The sequence below is a fragment of the Petromyzon marinus genome, chromosome 21 (genome assembly GCF_048934315.1).
Source record: "Petromyzon marinus isolate PM22_M1 ecotype Great Lakes invasive population chromosome 21, UKy_Petmar_22M1.pri1.0, whole genome shotgun sequence".
NCBI lineage: Eukaryota > Metazoa > Chordata > Hyperoartia > Petromyzontiformes > Petromyzontidae > Petromyzon > Petromyzon marinus.
The window spans coordinates 5,487,459-5,503,709 of NC_133687.1; the positions used below are offsets into that span (position 1 = coordinate 5,487,459).

At 46.5% G+C, this 16,251-nt stretch overlaps 1 protein-coding gene across 1 annotated transcript; it reads left to right on the plus strand.

The window, feature by feature from the left end:
• Positions 1-742: 742 nt before the first annotated feature.
• On the plus strand, positions 743-5,378 carry LOC116944337 (uncharacterized; the record flags this gene model as incomplete). Its single annotated transcript, XM_076068640.1, has 2 exons — positions 743-955; positions 4,944-5,378. Coding segments are annotated over 2 exons (648 nt in total), but the record flags the coding sequence as incomplete, so codon positions are not given.
• Positions 5,379-16,251: the final 10,873 nt, after the last annotated feature.

The following is a 16,251-nucleotide window of genomic DNA, read 5'->3' on the forward strand; positions in this document are numbered from 1 at the left end:
TCTATGCCAGGTGTCTACTACTAGACATGTTGATTCGTGTGAACCACTTCCCATAGCAGATGGTTCAAAGCACAACTGAGAAGCGCGCATAGAAGCACTTCGAGGTGCATGCTTGGAATGACATTGAGAGATAACGGAACACGTGGATCAGAAAATAAACTCGTGAAAATTTGATCAAACGGTAAAAAAAAAATAAGCTGGCATGGCCAGGCTACATCGCGAGAAGGTATGATGGAATAATCCACGATGGCCAATGCACATTGACCATGGTCGGTAACAATAGCAGAGTGGCACTCAAGGGAGGGAACGCGCCTTAAAGCACGTCCACCATAGAGATGGAGTAATGACAGCAGCTCGTGTGCAGGTGCGCAGTAGATTAATACATCGCATGGTCGTGACTACGGATTGTAGAGACCTTCATCCAGTAGTGAGATGATCATGGCGAGCTTATTGGAATGCAGATCTCTATTTTCAAGGGATACATAATAAATTAATAATTACACTTATGATCCAAAACCAATTACAGTAATTAAAATAAAGAAGCAAATAGATACTGTATAACAACACAACTCCGAAACAATCAATTTGTACAAGTGATTTCTAAATGTACCAAGCACTATAAATGTTTCGTAAACAACGTTTTGCAGGGAAGTCTTCAGTAAGAGGCAACTCGTGTAAAGGTTGGATCACACGCGACGCCGCTTGCGTGCAAGGGGAGGCCGTTGTGAGCCGCCTCTAAACAATTGCCTGTCCCTCGCAGTGTTCGTGCTCAGGGACACAAGTGAACTGCCATGAGAGAAGCCTCGCGTCTGTGCCTGCGGGAATCCCCACCACCACGCAAGTGCTGTATTTGTACACCAATCAGATCACGAAGCTCGAGCCCGGCGTGTTTGACAGTCTGACGGCACTGGTGGAGACACGAGACCCTGAGGCTCCTGCTATTGCCACGGCGATAGTGATTCATTACGAATAATTACAGCAAAACAAAGATCCCCCAAATAGACTCATCACTCTTTTGGAGCAACTGATGTTAGCGAGCATCTATGAAGACCAGCACGGTAGACGAGGGGGTGGGCAGATAGCACGACGTTCGGCCGCATTTGCCTCCCGAGTGGCGATGTTTACACATCACAGCAGGTAATTATTTGAGGCTGGGCCATGCAATTGCAGGGCTGCACCTTAATCTGTTAATCTGTTACTCCTCGCTGGAGAGATTGACAACTGACCCGGGCATTGAGCGCCGCCAGCGCTGAGCGTTTTGCCCGAGTTCAGCTTGAGCTTCCTGTATACAGCACACGATGGAAAGAGCAAACCAATCTAACGGCAATGCTCTTAAACTAGTTTAGGTCCAGACCGAAGTGAGTCAGTGGCGGCAACTTCGATGCGCCTGCGGGCAGCTCCGTTAATGTTTTATCACGCAGTAAAAGCTCACGTAGACTCACCAGCCAGGTCAGGTGCTGTATTCATTCGGTTTGAATGTGTTCCTGAAGTCACAGCTTTAGTAGACTCCACGACGCCTTCTGGAACTTTACAAATTATTTGTTGATACTGCCCTGGCAGTGGTACATGAGCACAGATAACAAAACAAACTCAACACACACACACGCTGCCAAAACGGGAAATATATAAAAGGTGACATTTCAGGCGATGGCCCTTCTTCATGTCTCGTAAATGCAAATTCCTGCAACGTTTCATAGATGTTTTTCCCTTTAAGGCAGTGCTATTGATGAATGTATAGAATTGTTTGTGGATTTTCAGGTCATTTCGGCCCTGTATACAGACGCGTGCAGCGTGTAACTATTCACTTTGTGTTTGAACGGAGATGCTTGCGTAAACGCACACGGAAGGAGGCACCGTGAATTCTATTCACGTAAAATGTACTTCCAGATAGATTGTTTTAAAGCGGTTACTTACATGCAGGGCACGGAATGGTCTGACACGCTTATAATGACAACGTAATTGCGCCAGTGTTCTGTGAAGAGTTATGATGATTTCTGATCGCCTGGTGAAACTGCAGCACCTGTATCTGGAGAGAAACCAGCTTTCGGCTCTACCCGTTATTATGCAGTATGAAGATTAAATGAGTGAATCGTGTGAATAATGAGAGCGGATATTGATCGTTTACAGAAACTCGCGCATGCTGTGCGGGTTTGTGTTAGTGCAGCAAAAAACAGAACAATAATAACCACAAAACAACAAGAACCACAGATCAACGCAATAAAAACAATGCAATGAAAAAAACAAATCTACACAACAACACCACAGTACAACAACAGCAACCACACGAAACTATTGTACAAACAGCACCAACAACATGACACTCTCCTCACACAGGAATTGGCCACACCTTCTGCTGTAGCAGCATCCTCCTGAGTCTCGGGACTCGATGAGGCCTCCCATGGACAGGCGAATGACGGAATTAATTCCACTGATCGGGCAAAAATGTTCCAGAGGGAATGCGAGGCGAGCTCTGAATACCGCACCGCGCAGACAGTGGGCACAGCATGATGCGAGCTGTCCAGATGTGAGGTGAACACGACGCCGCTAACGCGACCTAGGGACCCGTGTTGAACTCCACTGCCGTGTGAAAAGCGACGCTCTCTTGTAGAGGACGCTCTATAGCAGTGGTTCTTAACCTTGTTGGAGGTACCGAACCCCACCAGTTTCATATGCGCATTCACCGAACCCCTCTTTAGTGAAAAATAAAATGTGATTTTTTTTCAAATTCAAGACATAGATATGTTTTTTACTGGTACACAAAATGAGCCGTGCATGAACATTACCTTGTTCAAAGAATAAAACCAACACAATGCATAAACTCACAACAAATGACATACCTGGAAATCAATGTGACTTCTGCTGTTGCCTTTGAGAGATCAGTTCAGATATGCGTGGCTTCACCTTGGCAAGTGCCACTCTCATGTCATTTTCACAGCAAAGTGTGTTCCTTTTCTTCGTTTTTATGTCCAGCATCCTCGAAAAGGATTGCTCACGAAGATATGTTGTAACAAATGGTATAAAAAAATCCAGGGCTTTCTTAGCAATAACTGAATACTTGTTCATTTGTCGACACCAAAACGTTGAGAGCGTTGTTGTTCTGAAGAGTTGCTGTTGAACCTGGCTCTGCTGAATTTCAATGATTTCGTCGAGGAATTCATCATTGACATCTGCTGTTTCAACAGCAAACGTGAACGGCTGTCTCACCCATGCTGGATATGACTCTCTTGTAGGGAAATATCCGTCGAGAGACTTTGCAAGCTCATCTAAGTGCGTGGCAATTGTTTGCTTCAGTTCCGTGGATACAGAAATATCTCCGATTCCAGACACATCTTCGATCTTACTTGCACAGTCGTCCAGAAGCGGGAAGTTTGCGAAGTTATTGTTCTCTGTTCGTCGTTTCCATAACGGTAGCTTTTTTTGAAAAGCCTTCAGGTGTTCTTCCGCTTCCATGATATTGACTCCACCACCCTGCATCTGCTGATTGAGATGATTGAGAGCTGCGAATATATCAGCCATGTACGCTAAAATGAGAATGAACTCAGGATTTTTGAAGCAATCTGCATGGCAGTGTTGGTGCTCTTGCAAAAACAGGGCTAATTCCACACGCATGGCAAAAACACGATTCAGCACCTGTCCCCCGGATAACCACCGAATATTAGAATGGAGCAGAAGTACCTCAAATTCAGAGCCCATTTCTTTACACAGCTCACTGAAGATGCGGTGCCTCAGAGCACTTTTTCGCACATAGTTCACACATTCCACCACAGTTTTTAATACTTCTGCCATTTTTGGAGGTAAGGTTTTTGTTGCCAACGCATGCCTGTGCAGAATACAATGCGTCACAATGATGTGTGGTGCATCGGCCTTTACTAGCGCACCAAAACCAGACTTTCTTCCCAGCATGACTGGAGCTCCGTCCGTACAAACTGCAGAAACCATATCCCATGAAAGATTGTTGTCTCTGAAGAAGTCATCCACAAGCTTCTTCACATCGGCTGCCTTCGTTGTTGTTGTAAGAGGCTTACAAAATAAAAACTCTTCTTTTATCATGTCGTCTTTCACATAGCGTACAAAAACAGCAAGCTGGCTTAGATCAGAAACGTCTGTGGTTTCGTCGAGTTGAAGGCTGAATTTTGCCGGGCTTGAAATCAGATCCGCGGCTACTTGAGCCAAGATGTCTTTACTCATGTCTTCTATTCTGTCACTGACGGTGTCATTTGAAAGGGGAATTTGGGATAATTTACCTTCGGCCGCTGTTCCGAGTATCAGATTCGCCATCTTTAATGCAGCTGGTTTCACAAGTGTTTCACCAATGGTGTGTGGCTTGTCCTGCTTTGCGATCAGGTAAGCAACTTCGTACGATGCTGTCAGGATCGGTTTGTTAACATGTACAAATCCAAGAGCAGGCAGAGTGGCCCTTTCATCGAATCTGGCTCTCTTCACCCTGAATTCAGCAAGTGTTGTGTTCTTGTATTCCCCGTCTCCATGCAGCTTCAAGAAGTGTTCCTTTAGTTTTTGCCGGTGCAAGACTAGAGTTGCTCAACTTGGCGTTGCAAATCATGCAGATAGGACGCTCACTCCCATCACGTTCCGTGATACATGAGAATCCATGTTGTACATATTCGTCCGACCACTTTCTTCTTTTGCCCGACATAGTTAGTATGGATAAAATATTAAAGAAATCACACGACGTACGACAACAACAGTCACACGTTGACTACTGAGTACGCACTAAATTCCCCGCAGCGCTGATTGGCCAAGCAGTGTAGCATGATCATCTGCAGCCAGTGATGGCCAAGCGGGCCGTGTGTGTCATCACAAATTTACACAATAATTCAAGTGTGTCCGGACCTCCGTGGCGGGGGCTCTGCCGAACCCCTGAGATCGACTCACCGAACCCCTGGGGTTCGATCGAACCCAGGTTAAGAACCACTGCTCTATAGCAAGAGGCGGAGGCTCCGGATCTGCGATTCGCGCTCAGTGATCAACTCACAGCTCGCCCCTCTGGGGTGTTTGACAGTTTAACGCAACTGACTTATCTCACCCTTCGTAACAACCAGCTGACAGCTCTACCCGAGGGGGTGTTTGACCGACTGGTCAATCTGCAACAGTTGTATTTGCATCTGAACCGACTGTCGTCCATACCCGCCGGGATGTTTGACAAATTGACGAATCTGAAGGAACTTAAGTTGTACAGCAACCAGCTGACGGCTCTACCCGAGGGACTGTTTAACCGCCTCATGAATATAGATGTTCTGGAGTTGTGCTGCAACAAATTCACACAGCTGCCAACTGGTATTGCCAAACTCACCAAGCTGAGTTTGGCTCTGCAAGGAAACCAGCTGAAGAGCGTCCATGACACAAAGCTTGACTGTTGAGCATGGAATCAGCTGCTGCTGACGATCTCAATGCTCGTGCTGATGATGAATGATGACACTGATGATGATTTAGAAAGCTTTCATCATTACTCATTCCTGGCATTCCCCAAAAAGAAGACGATGATTAAATACGACAAGTTATTATGTTTAACAGTTATTAACAGTTGACGGCTAGGAAGATGATCACAAAAGCAGATGATGTCGTAGTATTTCTACTGAAACTATCAGTCTGCCGTGCATCGCACATTGAGAAAATGGTCATGACCAAATGTTTTGCAAGAGGCTGACAATGCCGCATTCGTACTCGACTCATCCCACACGCGACGTCCCGTGGGAGCGCGGTCATTCGACTGGACACATTGCGTAGAAACGCACACGTGTGTACCCCTCGCTGTACAGAGGCAGGAACGCACACGCGGAGCTCTACGGCCTGTGAAGAAGCCACGCGGTCTGCGCCCGAACCGGTGACATCTCGGAAGCCAAGCATGGTTGAACCTGGATAGTGCGTGGATGTGTGGTCACCGCGCACAAACCAGGCTGGCACAAAGATGCGGTTGCTACGGGGTGGACAGCAGAGGGCAGTGCAGGGACTCGGACCATTCTGGACTATTTATGTCAAAAGCGGAGCGCGTTTGTTTATTTATTTATGTTTCTGTACAGGAGCTGCCGCGTTGAACTCACCACACAATGAACTCACCACGCAGAAGGCGCTGGCCCTGAACCAAACACACGTGGCACGTCTTTCGAAATCATCAGGCGCGTGTGGCGTGTTACTACGCACACGGAAAGGGGAACCGTGAATTCTATTTACTGAAAATTTACTTCCAGAAATGTTGTTTTAATGCTGTCGCTTACATGCAGGGCACGGAATGGTTTGACACTTTTAGAATGACAACGTAATAACGCCAGTGTTCTCATCGTCATGATCGTCAGTAATACCTGCCATCAACATACTTATCATCATCAGCAGTATCATATCTGAATGTAGAAATATTTTCACTTGTAATTACCGTATTTTCCCGCATATAACCCGCGAGGTTTTTCCACTTTTTACAAACAAAACAAGACCCTGCGGGGTATATGGAGTTACGGGCTATCCCAATTTTTTTTACACGTATGACATGTCATAACTCGTTAATTTTTTTCATGGTTGGACTATCCACTATGCAACACTTACCTTTGACTAAAGAACTGCTGAATAAACCACTCACACTAAAATTGCATATGTTATCACGTTTTAAATGAATTGTTTGTACATTTAAACGACAATGTTTGAAGTGCACGCACTGTTTACCGGCGACGGGAGAGCTGGGGGGAGAGAGAGGTGGGGGTTGGGTGGTGGGGCAGCTGGGGGGAGAGAGAGGTGGGGGTTGGGGGTGGGGCAGCTGGGGGGAGAGAGAGGTGGGGGGTTGGGGGGTGGGGCAGCTAAGGGGAGAGAGGTGGGGGTTGGGGGGTGGGGCAGCTAAGGGGAGAGAGAGGTGGGGGTTGGGGTGGGGCAGCTGTGGGGAGAGAGGTGGGGGTTGGGGTAGCTGGGGGGAGAGAGAGGTGGGGGTTGGGGGGTGGGGCAGCGGGGGGGAGAGAGAGGTGGGGGTTGGGGGGTGGGGCAGCTAAGGGGAGAGAGAGGTGGGGGTTGGGGGGTGGGGCAGCTGGGGGGAGAGAGAGGTGGGGGTTGGGGCAGCTGGGGGGAGAGAGAGGTGGGGGGCGAGGCGACGGCGTTACCGTAGTGCCGTTATTATCTGCGCAGTGCGCAATCTACCAGTGCTAAAACTGTACTTACTTCTACCATTTATGTGTTACTTATTTATTGGATAGTCACCTCTGTTACTTATTTACTGTTTTATGTTCACTCGCTTCCGGTTAGTTTGTTTTCTTTGTGCACGTTATGATTTTAATGTTAACAATTGATAGTCGAATGTTTTGTAAATGTAAACTTCGTATTAATATGATGGAATTAAGCTGCGGTAACGACGTTAAATACATGAATGCATGCGGGATATATGGAGGTGTGGGCTATCTGAATTTTTTTTACACAAAACGCTTTTTTTTGCGGGGTATATGCGTCTGCGGGTTATATGCGTATGCGGGCTATATGCGGGAAAATACGGTAATATCTACATTCCTCATCATTCCCGATATAGAAATGAATCATCATTATAATTAATTATATTTACACATCATCATCATTGATATCCGAAACCACAATCATCATCATCATCATCCAGGACCATTATGATCGAAGGCATCATGATGATATAATCAGCAGCAGTATCTCAGTGTTTAGTGCTCAGGCTCCTTCAGGATCTGGTGAATACGGTATACATTTCTATACATAACCATGTCTGCCTCTTTGAACTATGATGTGGATCTAACTCTTGTGTTGGTAACACATTGCGCCAAGTTGGGCATCTTTGACCCATGATTGAGGGAGCATTTCTTCCACCTTTGCACGAGGTGCTCAGACATCGTGTTGAGATCTCACGAGATTCAGCTGCTGACACTCATCATGGGGATGCTCTTTGGCTAATTTTTAGTCCAGAGCTAATTGAGCCAGTTGCGTGAGTTTATCAATACCACGGGGAGGCTCCGTGAGATTATTGCAGCACAAGAGCAGCACTTTCAGATTCACCAGGCGATCAAACAGCCCGGCGGGTAGAGAATGCAACTGGTTCCCTGACAAATGCAACTTGAAGACATTCACGTGCAGTGTACTTGAGTGCCGTCAAACTGCCATACTGCATGTCAACAAATAATGAAGATGTAAAAAATATAAAGGTGTCATTCTCCTTGTTTTGTAATAGAGACAATGTCGCTGGATTCCATCAGCCCTGACTTTAATCCACAGACATTTATGAATAGAAATATCGGAGTAAAAGCAACCGATTTACAGAATAAATGAAAAATGGCGAACAGCCATAATCAATATTAAATAAAGTAAATTTCCAGCAACGCACGTTGGTTCAGACAAATAACTTTTTTTTAAAAGCCACGCGCAATAAATGCAAGTTAGATGAACATCATATCGCCGTCGTGCGACTTGTGCACTATTATGTAAACGGACACGGATGCTCGAGTCAAGTGCAATGGCAAGGTCGGCGCGGTTGGCCTCCTTGCCCGGCGTGCTGCTCGGCATCGCTGTCTGCCGAACCCCTCTCGGAAGAGAGCTGCGCTCACGCACGAGCCTGGGTGAAACCGAACAGCCGGGTTCGACCCGCCCCACTGAGCGGGTCTATGACCATCTGACCCGACCGTCGCGACTGGATCTGCAGAATGCCCAGTTCTCGACTCTGGCCAGTGGCGCGTTCCATCGCCTGGCGAATCTCAAACAGTTGCGGCTCCAAAGCCAATGAGCTGACGGCTCTGCCCGTCGCGGTGTTTGACCCGCTGGTGAATCTGCACGGGCAGCACTTGTTTGGGAAAAAAACTTGTTACAAGAGCTGTTCCCCGTGGGGTTTTGATGTTAGAATCAAGGTTGAAGCGCACATGTCCAGAGGCCTCAAACGCCAAGCGTCCAGCAACAAGCAGCGCAATTGGAAGTACAATAAATACGAATTGATGCGATTCTCGAACTGACCAAGACTGACAGATCCTGGGGGTACAAAACCATTAGAGGGCATTTCAAAGTCGAATAGTGCGAGGAAAGAAGCATAAAGAGACGTGTTGTGACACGACTGGACAACGTACGGATGCGATGGAATAGTCCGTCGAGCAGACTCATTACTCAATCAGTTCTAAAGAAATTAGTTTTCAATTTAGATGGAAAAGTGCTTAGCTCCAGGTGCTGCCAAATTTCGGAAGAGCGTTCCAGACGGCTGCAGAAGCGCAGTAATGCTGGTAGTGGCGACAGAAGAGTGATAAGTAGGTGACTGGCCGCAGTTGAGAGAGTGACTGGATCAGTGAGTGCTACATTATCAGTCACCTTGACTGCTTTACTATGCATTCTATCAAGAGGTAGGCACTGGGTGCTCTACCGTAGATCTGACACCACGCTTCAAGCTCGGCTGAATGCATGCATTGCATAGCAGTATAAATGGTTGTTCAGAGTTAAAGAAGCCTTTGGTCTGAAGAAGGAAACCAGGCATTCTAGCTAGCTCTGTAGGCAGATGATTGATGTGACTGTAACTGGGATACAAATAGACTAAGGGGCCTGCCTGACATGAACATAAAGAGACATTCGCAAACAACACCACCAGCACCACGTACATCCTTCTAATTGCCTTTCTTTGGTTCACACGGCCAGGTCCATAATGCACATGGACAGTGCGGTGATAATGCGCACCATCCACCTACCGTCTCAGTAAATGACTCTCTACATGAGCTGATACACATTCAGAACTAATATAACAAAATGGGAGATGCCCAAGTTGTGGCAGTGTAACCGCAGGGCTCGTTAACCTGTCTGTGCGGACCGTTGGGTGTCATTCCCTGCATGGTATGTGTGGTGGGTTTTCTCCAGGTTCTCCGGTTTGCTCCAACGTGTAAAACAAGCATTCACAATGGATTTGACACACGTCGCAATGTGGGGCCCTCCTTAGCACAGTCTTGAGACTGGGTGAGACTTTTATGGATGAAAACTAGATTCGAAGCTTTCATGACTGCAGGAATTACTCTTTGGTTCTTTCAGTAATGTCACGTCGAAATAAATAAAATCAAATAATAATAGAATACGAAGTTTCGATTGCAACACAAGCAACCATCATCAGGTACAAATGAATGAGAAAACAAACATAGTACACTTGGAAATATAATGCAATACAACACAGAGAGTCGGCCAACAAAACAGTCAACACCCCACCTGGTTGATTACGTTCTTCCAAAGATTGCTAAATTTGAGAGCGAGACAAAACATAGACACGGAGACACACAGACAGATACACAAGCAGAGAGAGACTCACACAGAGACAAACAGAGAGAGACACACACATAGGGACACATAAAGACATCGTCTCTGTGTCGAGGCCTTAAATAGAGAGAAGGGGGGGGGGGGCAGAGGGGGAGTTGTGTGGAATTCCTGTCCATAGTCGGACGGACAAGCTGGACACTGGACTTCTAAACAAACGAGCACGGAGCGTTGTGTGGAATTACTGCCCCCATAGTGGCCGGAGGAGAGAATGGACCCATAAACAAGCACGGTAGAAATCAAAGTTAGCAAAATGAGGAAGTGCGATGCAATGCAACACAGAGAGTCGGTTAGCACACAGTTAACGCATAGTCTGGTTGATTAAGTTCTTCCAAAGATTGATAAATTAGAAGTTAAGTGTTAAACCATCAAGTACGGCACACCCTCCCCATAGAGGTGGTTTAAACTAGATTCGAACCAGGCTATGCGTTAGCTGTGTGCTAACCGACTCTCTGTGTTGCATTGCATTACACTTCCTAATTCTCTCCTCCGGTCGCTATGGGGGCAGTAATTCCACACAACGCTCCGTGCTTGTTTGTTTATAAGTCCAGTGTCAAGCTCGTCCGTCCCCCTATGGGCAGGAATTCCACACAACTCCCCCTCTGCCCCCTCCCCTCTCTATTTAAGGCCTCAACACAGAGACGTTGTCTTTCTGTGTGCCTATGTGTGTGTCTCTCTCTTTGTTTGTCTCTGTGTGAGTCTATCTCTGCTTGTGTGTCTGTTTGTGTGTCTCCGTGTTTATGTTTTGTCTCTCTCAAATTTAGCAATCTTTGGAAGAACGTAATCAACCAGGTGGGGTGTTGACTGTTTTGTTGGCCGACTCTCTGTGTTGTATTGCATTATATTTCTAAGTTTACTATGTTTGTTTTCTCATTCATTTGTACCTGATGATGGTTGCTTGTGTTGGAATCGAAACGCCGTATTCTGTTATTATTTAATTTATTTTCTTTCTACGTAACTTTACCGAAAGAACCAAAGAGCAATTTTCTGGATGAGTTACATTACTGTTATTCACATTGACTTTGCGATTCTGAAGTATCATGCTACTTATGACTCTTGCTGGTCTATTCCCTGAAGATCAGCCCTCGCTGGAACGGTTCTCACTCAGCGGGTTCCCATGCAAATACCGTTTCTAAAATTTCACAAGGCGCCAAACACCCCAGCGGGAACGATCCTCAACTGGTTAGTATCCAACTCCAGATACGTCAGTTCAGTTAATCGGTCAAACAGAGTAGGCGGTATCACCTGCAGTTGGTTATAGCCCAGTCGCAGCTGTTTCAGATTCACCAGGCGGTCAAACACCCGGGTGGGTAGAGCCTGCAGCTGTTTTATTTGCAAGGAAAGCCAGCCCCATGAGATCCACCAGGCTGTCAAACATTCTCTCATCCAAGTACGCACTCTTGATCGCCTACAGCCATGAAACATACTGATGAGACCCAATTGAGTCAAAGCCGGTTCATTGTTTTCCACATGTAAACAAATGGCAATGGTTCTGTATCCATAATATTACCGATAATTAATCGGCTTGTTCGCGTGTCTGTCTGTAACGCTCCGGGACGTACAGAAAAAGAAGAAAAATAAGTCTGGACGGGATCTGTCTCCTGTTCTTTCGACAAACAAAACGAAAGGTCGAGCGTCCATTCAGTCCAGTCGCAGTGTGGAGAGCGTGCAGCCTCCTCGGTGTTTCCTGGAGTTTCGTTTAATTCTCCTATATGAATCTTGTTCGCGTGTCCGTCTCTCTTATGCCCCGTCCAAATGTTTACTGCAAAATAATTGGGTACATTGTTTTGTTTTGTCTCGTTCATACTGATATCGACAAAATGTATTGTAATAGACATACAATAGTTAATTATGCTAATTTATTTTCGGCACACTGTAGATATGAAAAATATTTTTTTCTGCTTCAAATCATCCAGTTTATGAAATCACCAGTCTCTGTGCATATCCGCCATTCTGTTGCTGCAGAATTTTCGTGCTTCCCTGCTCGTCATTGTTAATTATAATTTAGCCATTTGTCAATCCACTCAAGATAAAAGCTTCCTCACGAAGTGCTGGTCATTTGTGGTCGAGTCATGGGGGTGCTTTGAACCATTCCTCACCACGTTGGTCACTGCGGGTTGGTGTAGTGTTGTGGGTTTGGGATGTCACCCAATTCATAGCCGATTGCGCTAACCACTGCACCACCACACCCACCCACCACAGTGCGTAGCATTCACCAGCAAATCACAATTATTTTCAACATTACCCAGCATCATTCGCGAACAATGCGCAGCCGGGTTTAAAACAGGTAAATCATAAAAAAGCAGCTGTAATTCATGTGCGGAGATGAGCCAGAGAAACTTCAACAACTTGGCTTGGAGACTCAGCAAGTGCAATGTTATTTTACAATGTATGTATGTTGAACTTCTGTCGCACCGTACATAGTCAACCGTGCTAATAGGAGGTGCGCGGCGTTGCTCGACTCTGTCCATGACATTTCACTTTTTCCGGCAGGTGGGGACACAGGCAGGGAGTTGAGGCGCCAACCCGCAGCCTAGACTACAGAATGAACCAGCAGCCCTGCACCAGCCCATCGTATCACACGTGTAGTGTTCAACACGGAGGCACACACTCTGGACTGGGAGGCAACACTTTTATTTAACGACTTACCTAGCGGGTAACACTGAACGTAACTCGGGTTCTATAGTAGGTGATGTGGCTCACTGTGTGAGTAGCGAGTTAACTCGAGACGAAGACCCGGAGACGACGAGACGCGGGACCCAGGCTTGACTCCACAGACGAGCCAAGAACACTCTCGGGACTGCCCCTTTATGCTCCTGGGCGTGGCCTCGCCGCTCCGCCTTTGGCCACGCCCCCTTTGAGAGCTTTCCCAAAGGATCTCGACCGAGCATCACGTGCCCCACTCAGGCGACCACGTCCTCCCTTGCCTTCTCTCAGGCCATCATCAGGACTATGCCCCCTAGAGCTAGTTGACATGCCGTACTTACTCTGGTGCCAGAGAGAGGCTCCAGACGCAAAGTTGCACTCCTGTAACAGTAGCTGGCGCGAACACCCTAGTGCAGTGGTTCTTAACCTGGGTTCGATCGAACCCCAGGGGTTCGGTGAGTCGATCTCAGGGGTTCGGCAGAGCCCCCGCCACGGAGGTCCGGACACACTTGAATTATTGTGTAAATTTGTGATGACACACACGGCCCGCTTGGCCATCACTGGCTGCAGATGATCATGCTACACTGCTTGGCCAATCAGCGCTGCGGGGAATTTAGTGCGTACTCAGTAGTCAACGTGTGACTGTTGTTGTCGTACGTCGTGTGATTTCTTTAATATTTTATCCATACTAACTATGTCGGGCAAAAGAAGAAAGTGGTCGGACGAATATGTACAACATGGATTCTCATGTATCACGGAACGTGATGGGAGTGAGCGTCCTATCTGCATGATTTGCAACGCCAAGTTGAGCAACTCTAGTCTTGCACCGGCAAAACTAAAGGAACACTTCTTGAAGCTGCATGGAGACGGGGAATACAAGAACACAACACTTGCTGAATTCAGGGTGAAGAGAGCCAGATTCGATGAAAGGGCCACTCTGCCTGCTCTTGGATTTGTACCTGTTAACAAACCGATCCTGACAGCATCGTACGAAGTTGCTTACCTGATCGCAAAGCAGGGCAAGCCACACACCATTGGTGAAACACTTGTGAAACCAGCTGCATTAAAGATGGCGAATCTGATACTCGGAACAGCGGCCGAAGGTAAATTATCCCAAATTCCCCTTTCAAATGACACCGTCAGTGACAGAATAGAAGACATGAGTAAAGACATCTTGGCTCAAGTAGTCGCGGATCTGATTTCAAGCCCGGCAAAATTCAGCCTTCAACTCGACGAAACCACAGACGTTTCTGATCTAAGCCAGCTTGCTGTTTTTGTACGCTATGTGAAAGACGACATGATAAAAGAAGAGTTTTTATTTTGTAAGCCTCTTACAACAACAACGAAGGCAGCCGATGTGAAGAAGCTTGTGGATGACTTCTTCAGAGACAACAATCTTTCATGGGATATGGTTTCTGCAGTTTGTACGGGCGGAGCTCCAGTCATGCTGGGAAGAGAGTCTGGTTTTGGTGCGCTAGTAAAGGCCGATGCACCACACATCATTGTGACGCATTGTATTCTGCACAGGCATGCATTGGCAACAAAAACCTTACCTCCAAAAATGGCAGAAGTATTAAAAACTGTGGTGGAATGTGTGAACTATGTGCGAAAAAGTGCTCTGAGGCACCGCATCTTCAGTGAGCTGTGTAAAGAAATGGGCTCTGAATTTGAGGTACTTCTGCTCCATTCTAATATTCGGTGGTTATCCGGGGGACAGGTGCTGAATCGTGTTTTTGCCATGCGTGTGGAATTAGCCCTGTTTTTGCAAGAGCACCAACACTGCCATGCAGATTGCTTCAAAAATCCTGAGTTCATTCTCATTTTAGCGTACATGGCTGATATATTCGCAGCTCTCAATCATCTCAATCAGCAGATGCAGGGTGGTGGAGTCAATATCATGGAAGCGGAAGAACACCTGAAGGCTTTTCAAAAAAAGCTACCGTTATGGAAACGACGAACAGAGAACAATAACTTCGCAAACTTCCCGCTTCTGGACGACTGTGCAAGTAAGATCGAAGATGTGTCTGGAATCGGAGATATTTCTGTATCCACGGAACTGAAGCAAACAATTGCCACGCACTTAGATGAGCTTGCAAAGTCTCTCGACAGATATTTCCGTACAAGAGAGTCATATCCAGCATGGGTGAGACAGCCGTTCACGTTTGCTGTTGAAACAGCAGATGTCAATGATGAATTCCTCGACGAAATCATTGAAATTCAGCAGAGCCAGGTTCAACAGCAACTCTTCAGAACAACAACGCTCTCAACGTTTTGGTGTCGACAAATGAACAAGTATCCAGTTATTGCTAAGAAAGCCCTGGATTTTTTTATACCATTTGTTACAACATATCTTTGTGAGCAATCCTTTTCGAGGATGCTGGACATAAAAACGAAGAAAAGGAACAGACTTTGCTTTGAAAATGACATGAGAGTGGCACTTGCCAAGGTGAAGCCACGCATATCTGAACTGATCTCTCAAAGGCAACAGCAGAAGTCACATTGATTTCCAGGTATGTAATTTGTTGTGAGTTTATGCATTGTGTTGGTTTTATTCTTTGAACAAGGTAATGTTCATGCACGGCTCATTTTGTGTACCAGTAAAAAAACATATCTATGTCTTGAATTTGAAAAAAAATCACATTTTATTTTTCACTAAAGAGGGGTTCGGTGAATGCGCATATGAAACTGGTGGGGTTCGGTACCTCCAACAAGGTTAAGAACCACTGCCCTAGTGACACCATTTACGTCACTACACATGTAATGGATAGGTCGGTGGGGAGGTGGATAGGCAGAGAAGTAGACGGTCAGGTATACCTAACCTTAAGCCAACCGAGCATCAGGTATAACTGTCTAGATATGCATAGGTAGATAGGCAGACAAGTAAACGGGTAGGTACATAGCCATGTGCCCAGGTAGATGTAAAGACAAGTAAACAGGCAGGTACATGGGTATGTGGGTAGATGTGTATTTAGGAAGATATACAGGCGGGTAGGCACATAGACGTCTGGGTGATTAGTTCGATGAGCGGAGATGCGCAGTAGCCGCGTATGAACCCCAAGAGACGCGAGAGCATCTCGAGACTGAATGTAGAATGTCTGTGCGCCCACCCGACTCTCGGATTTAATGATCAAGGCAGCGACACTGACAGCTGCACGTCGTGCAGCAGGCACCGGGTTCGTGGTGGCTGCCTGTGTGTGAGCAGCAGCTCCGCGTGACCGCACTGCCGTGGATCCAGGCTGATTCTTTAACTGGTCGCGTTTTCAATGCAGTGACCGATTTTGTGAGAGTCCTATTTAGGGTATTGCGACTGCATTATTACTGTATTGTAAA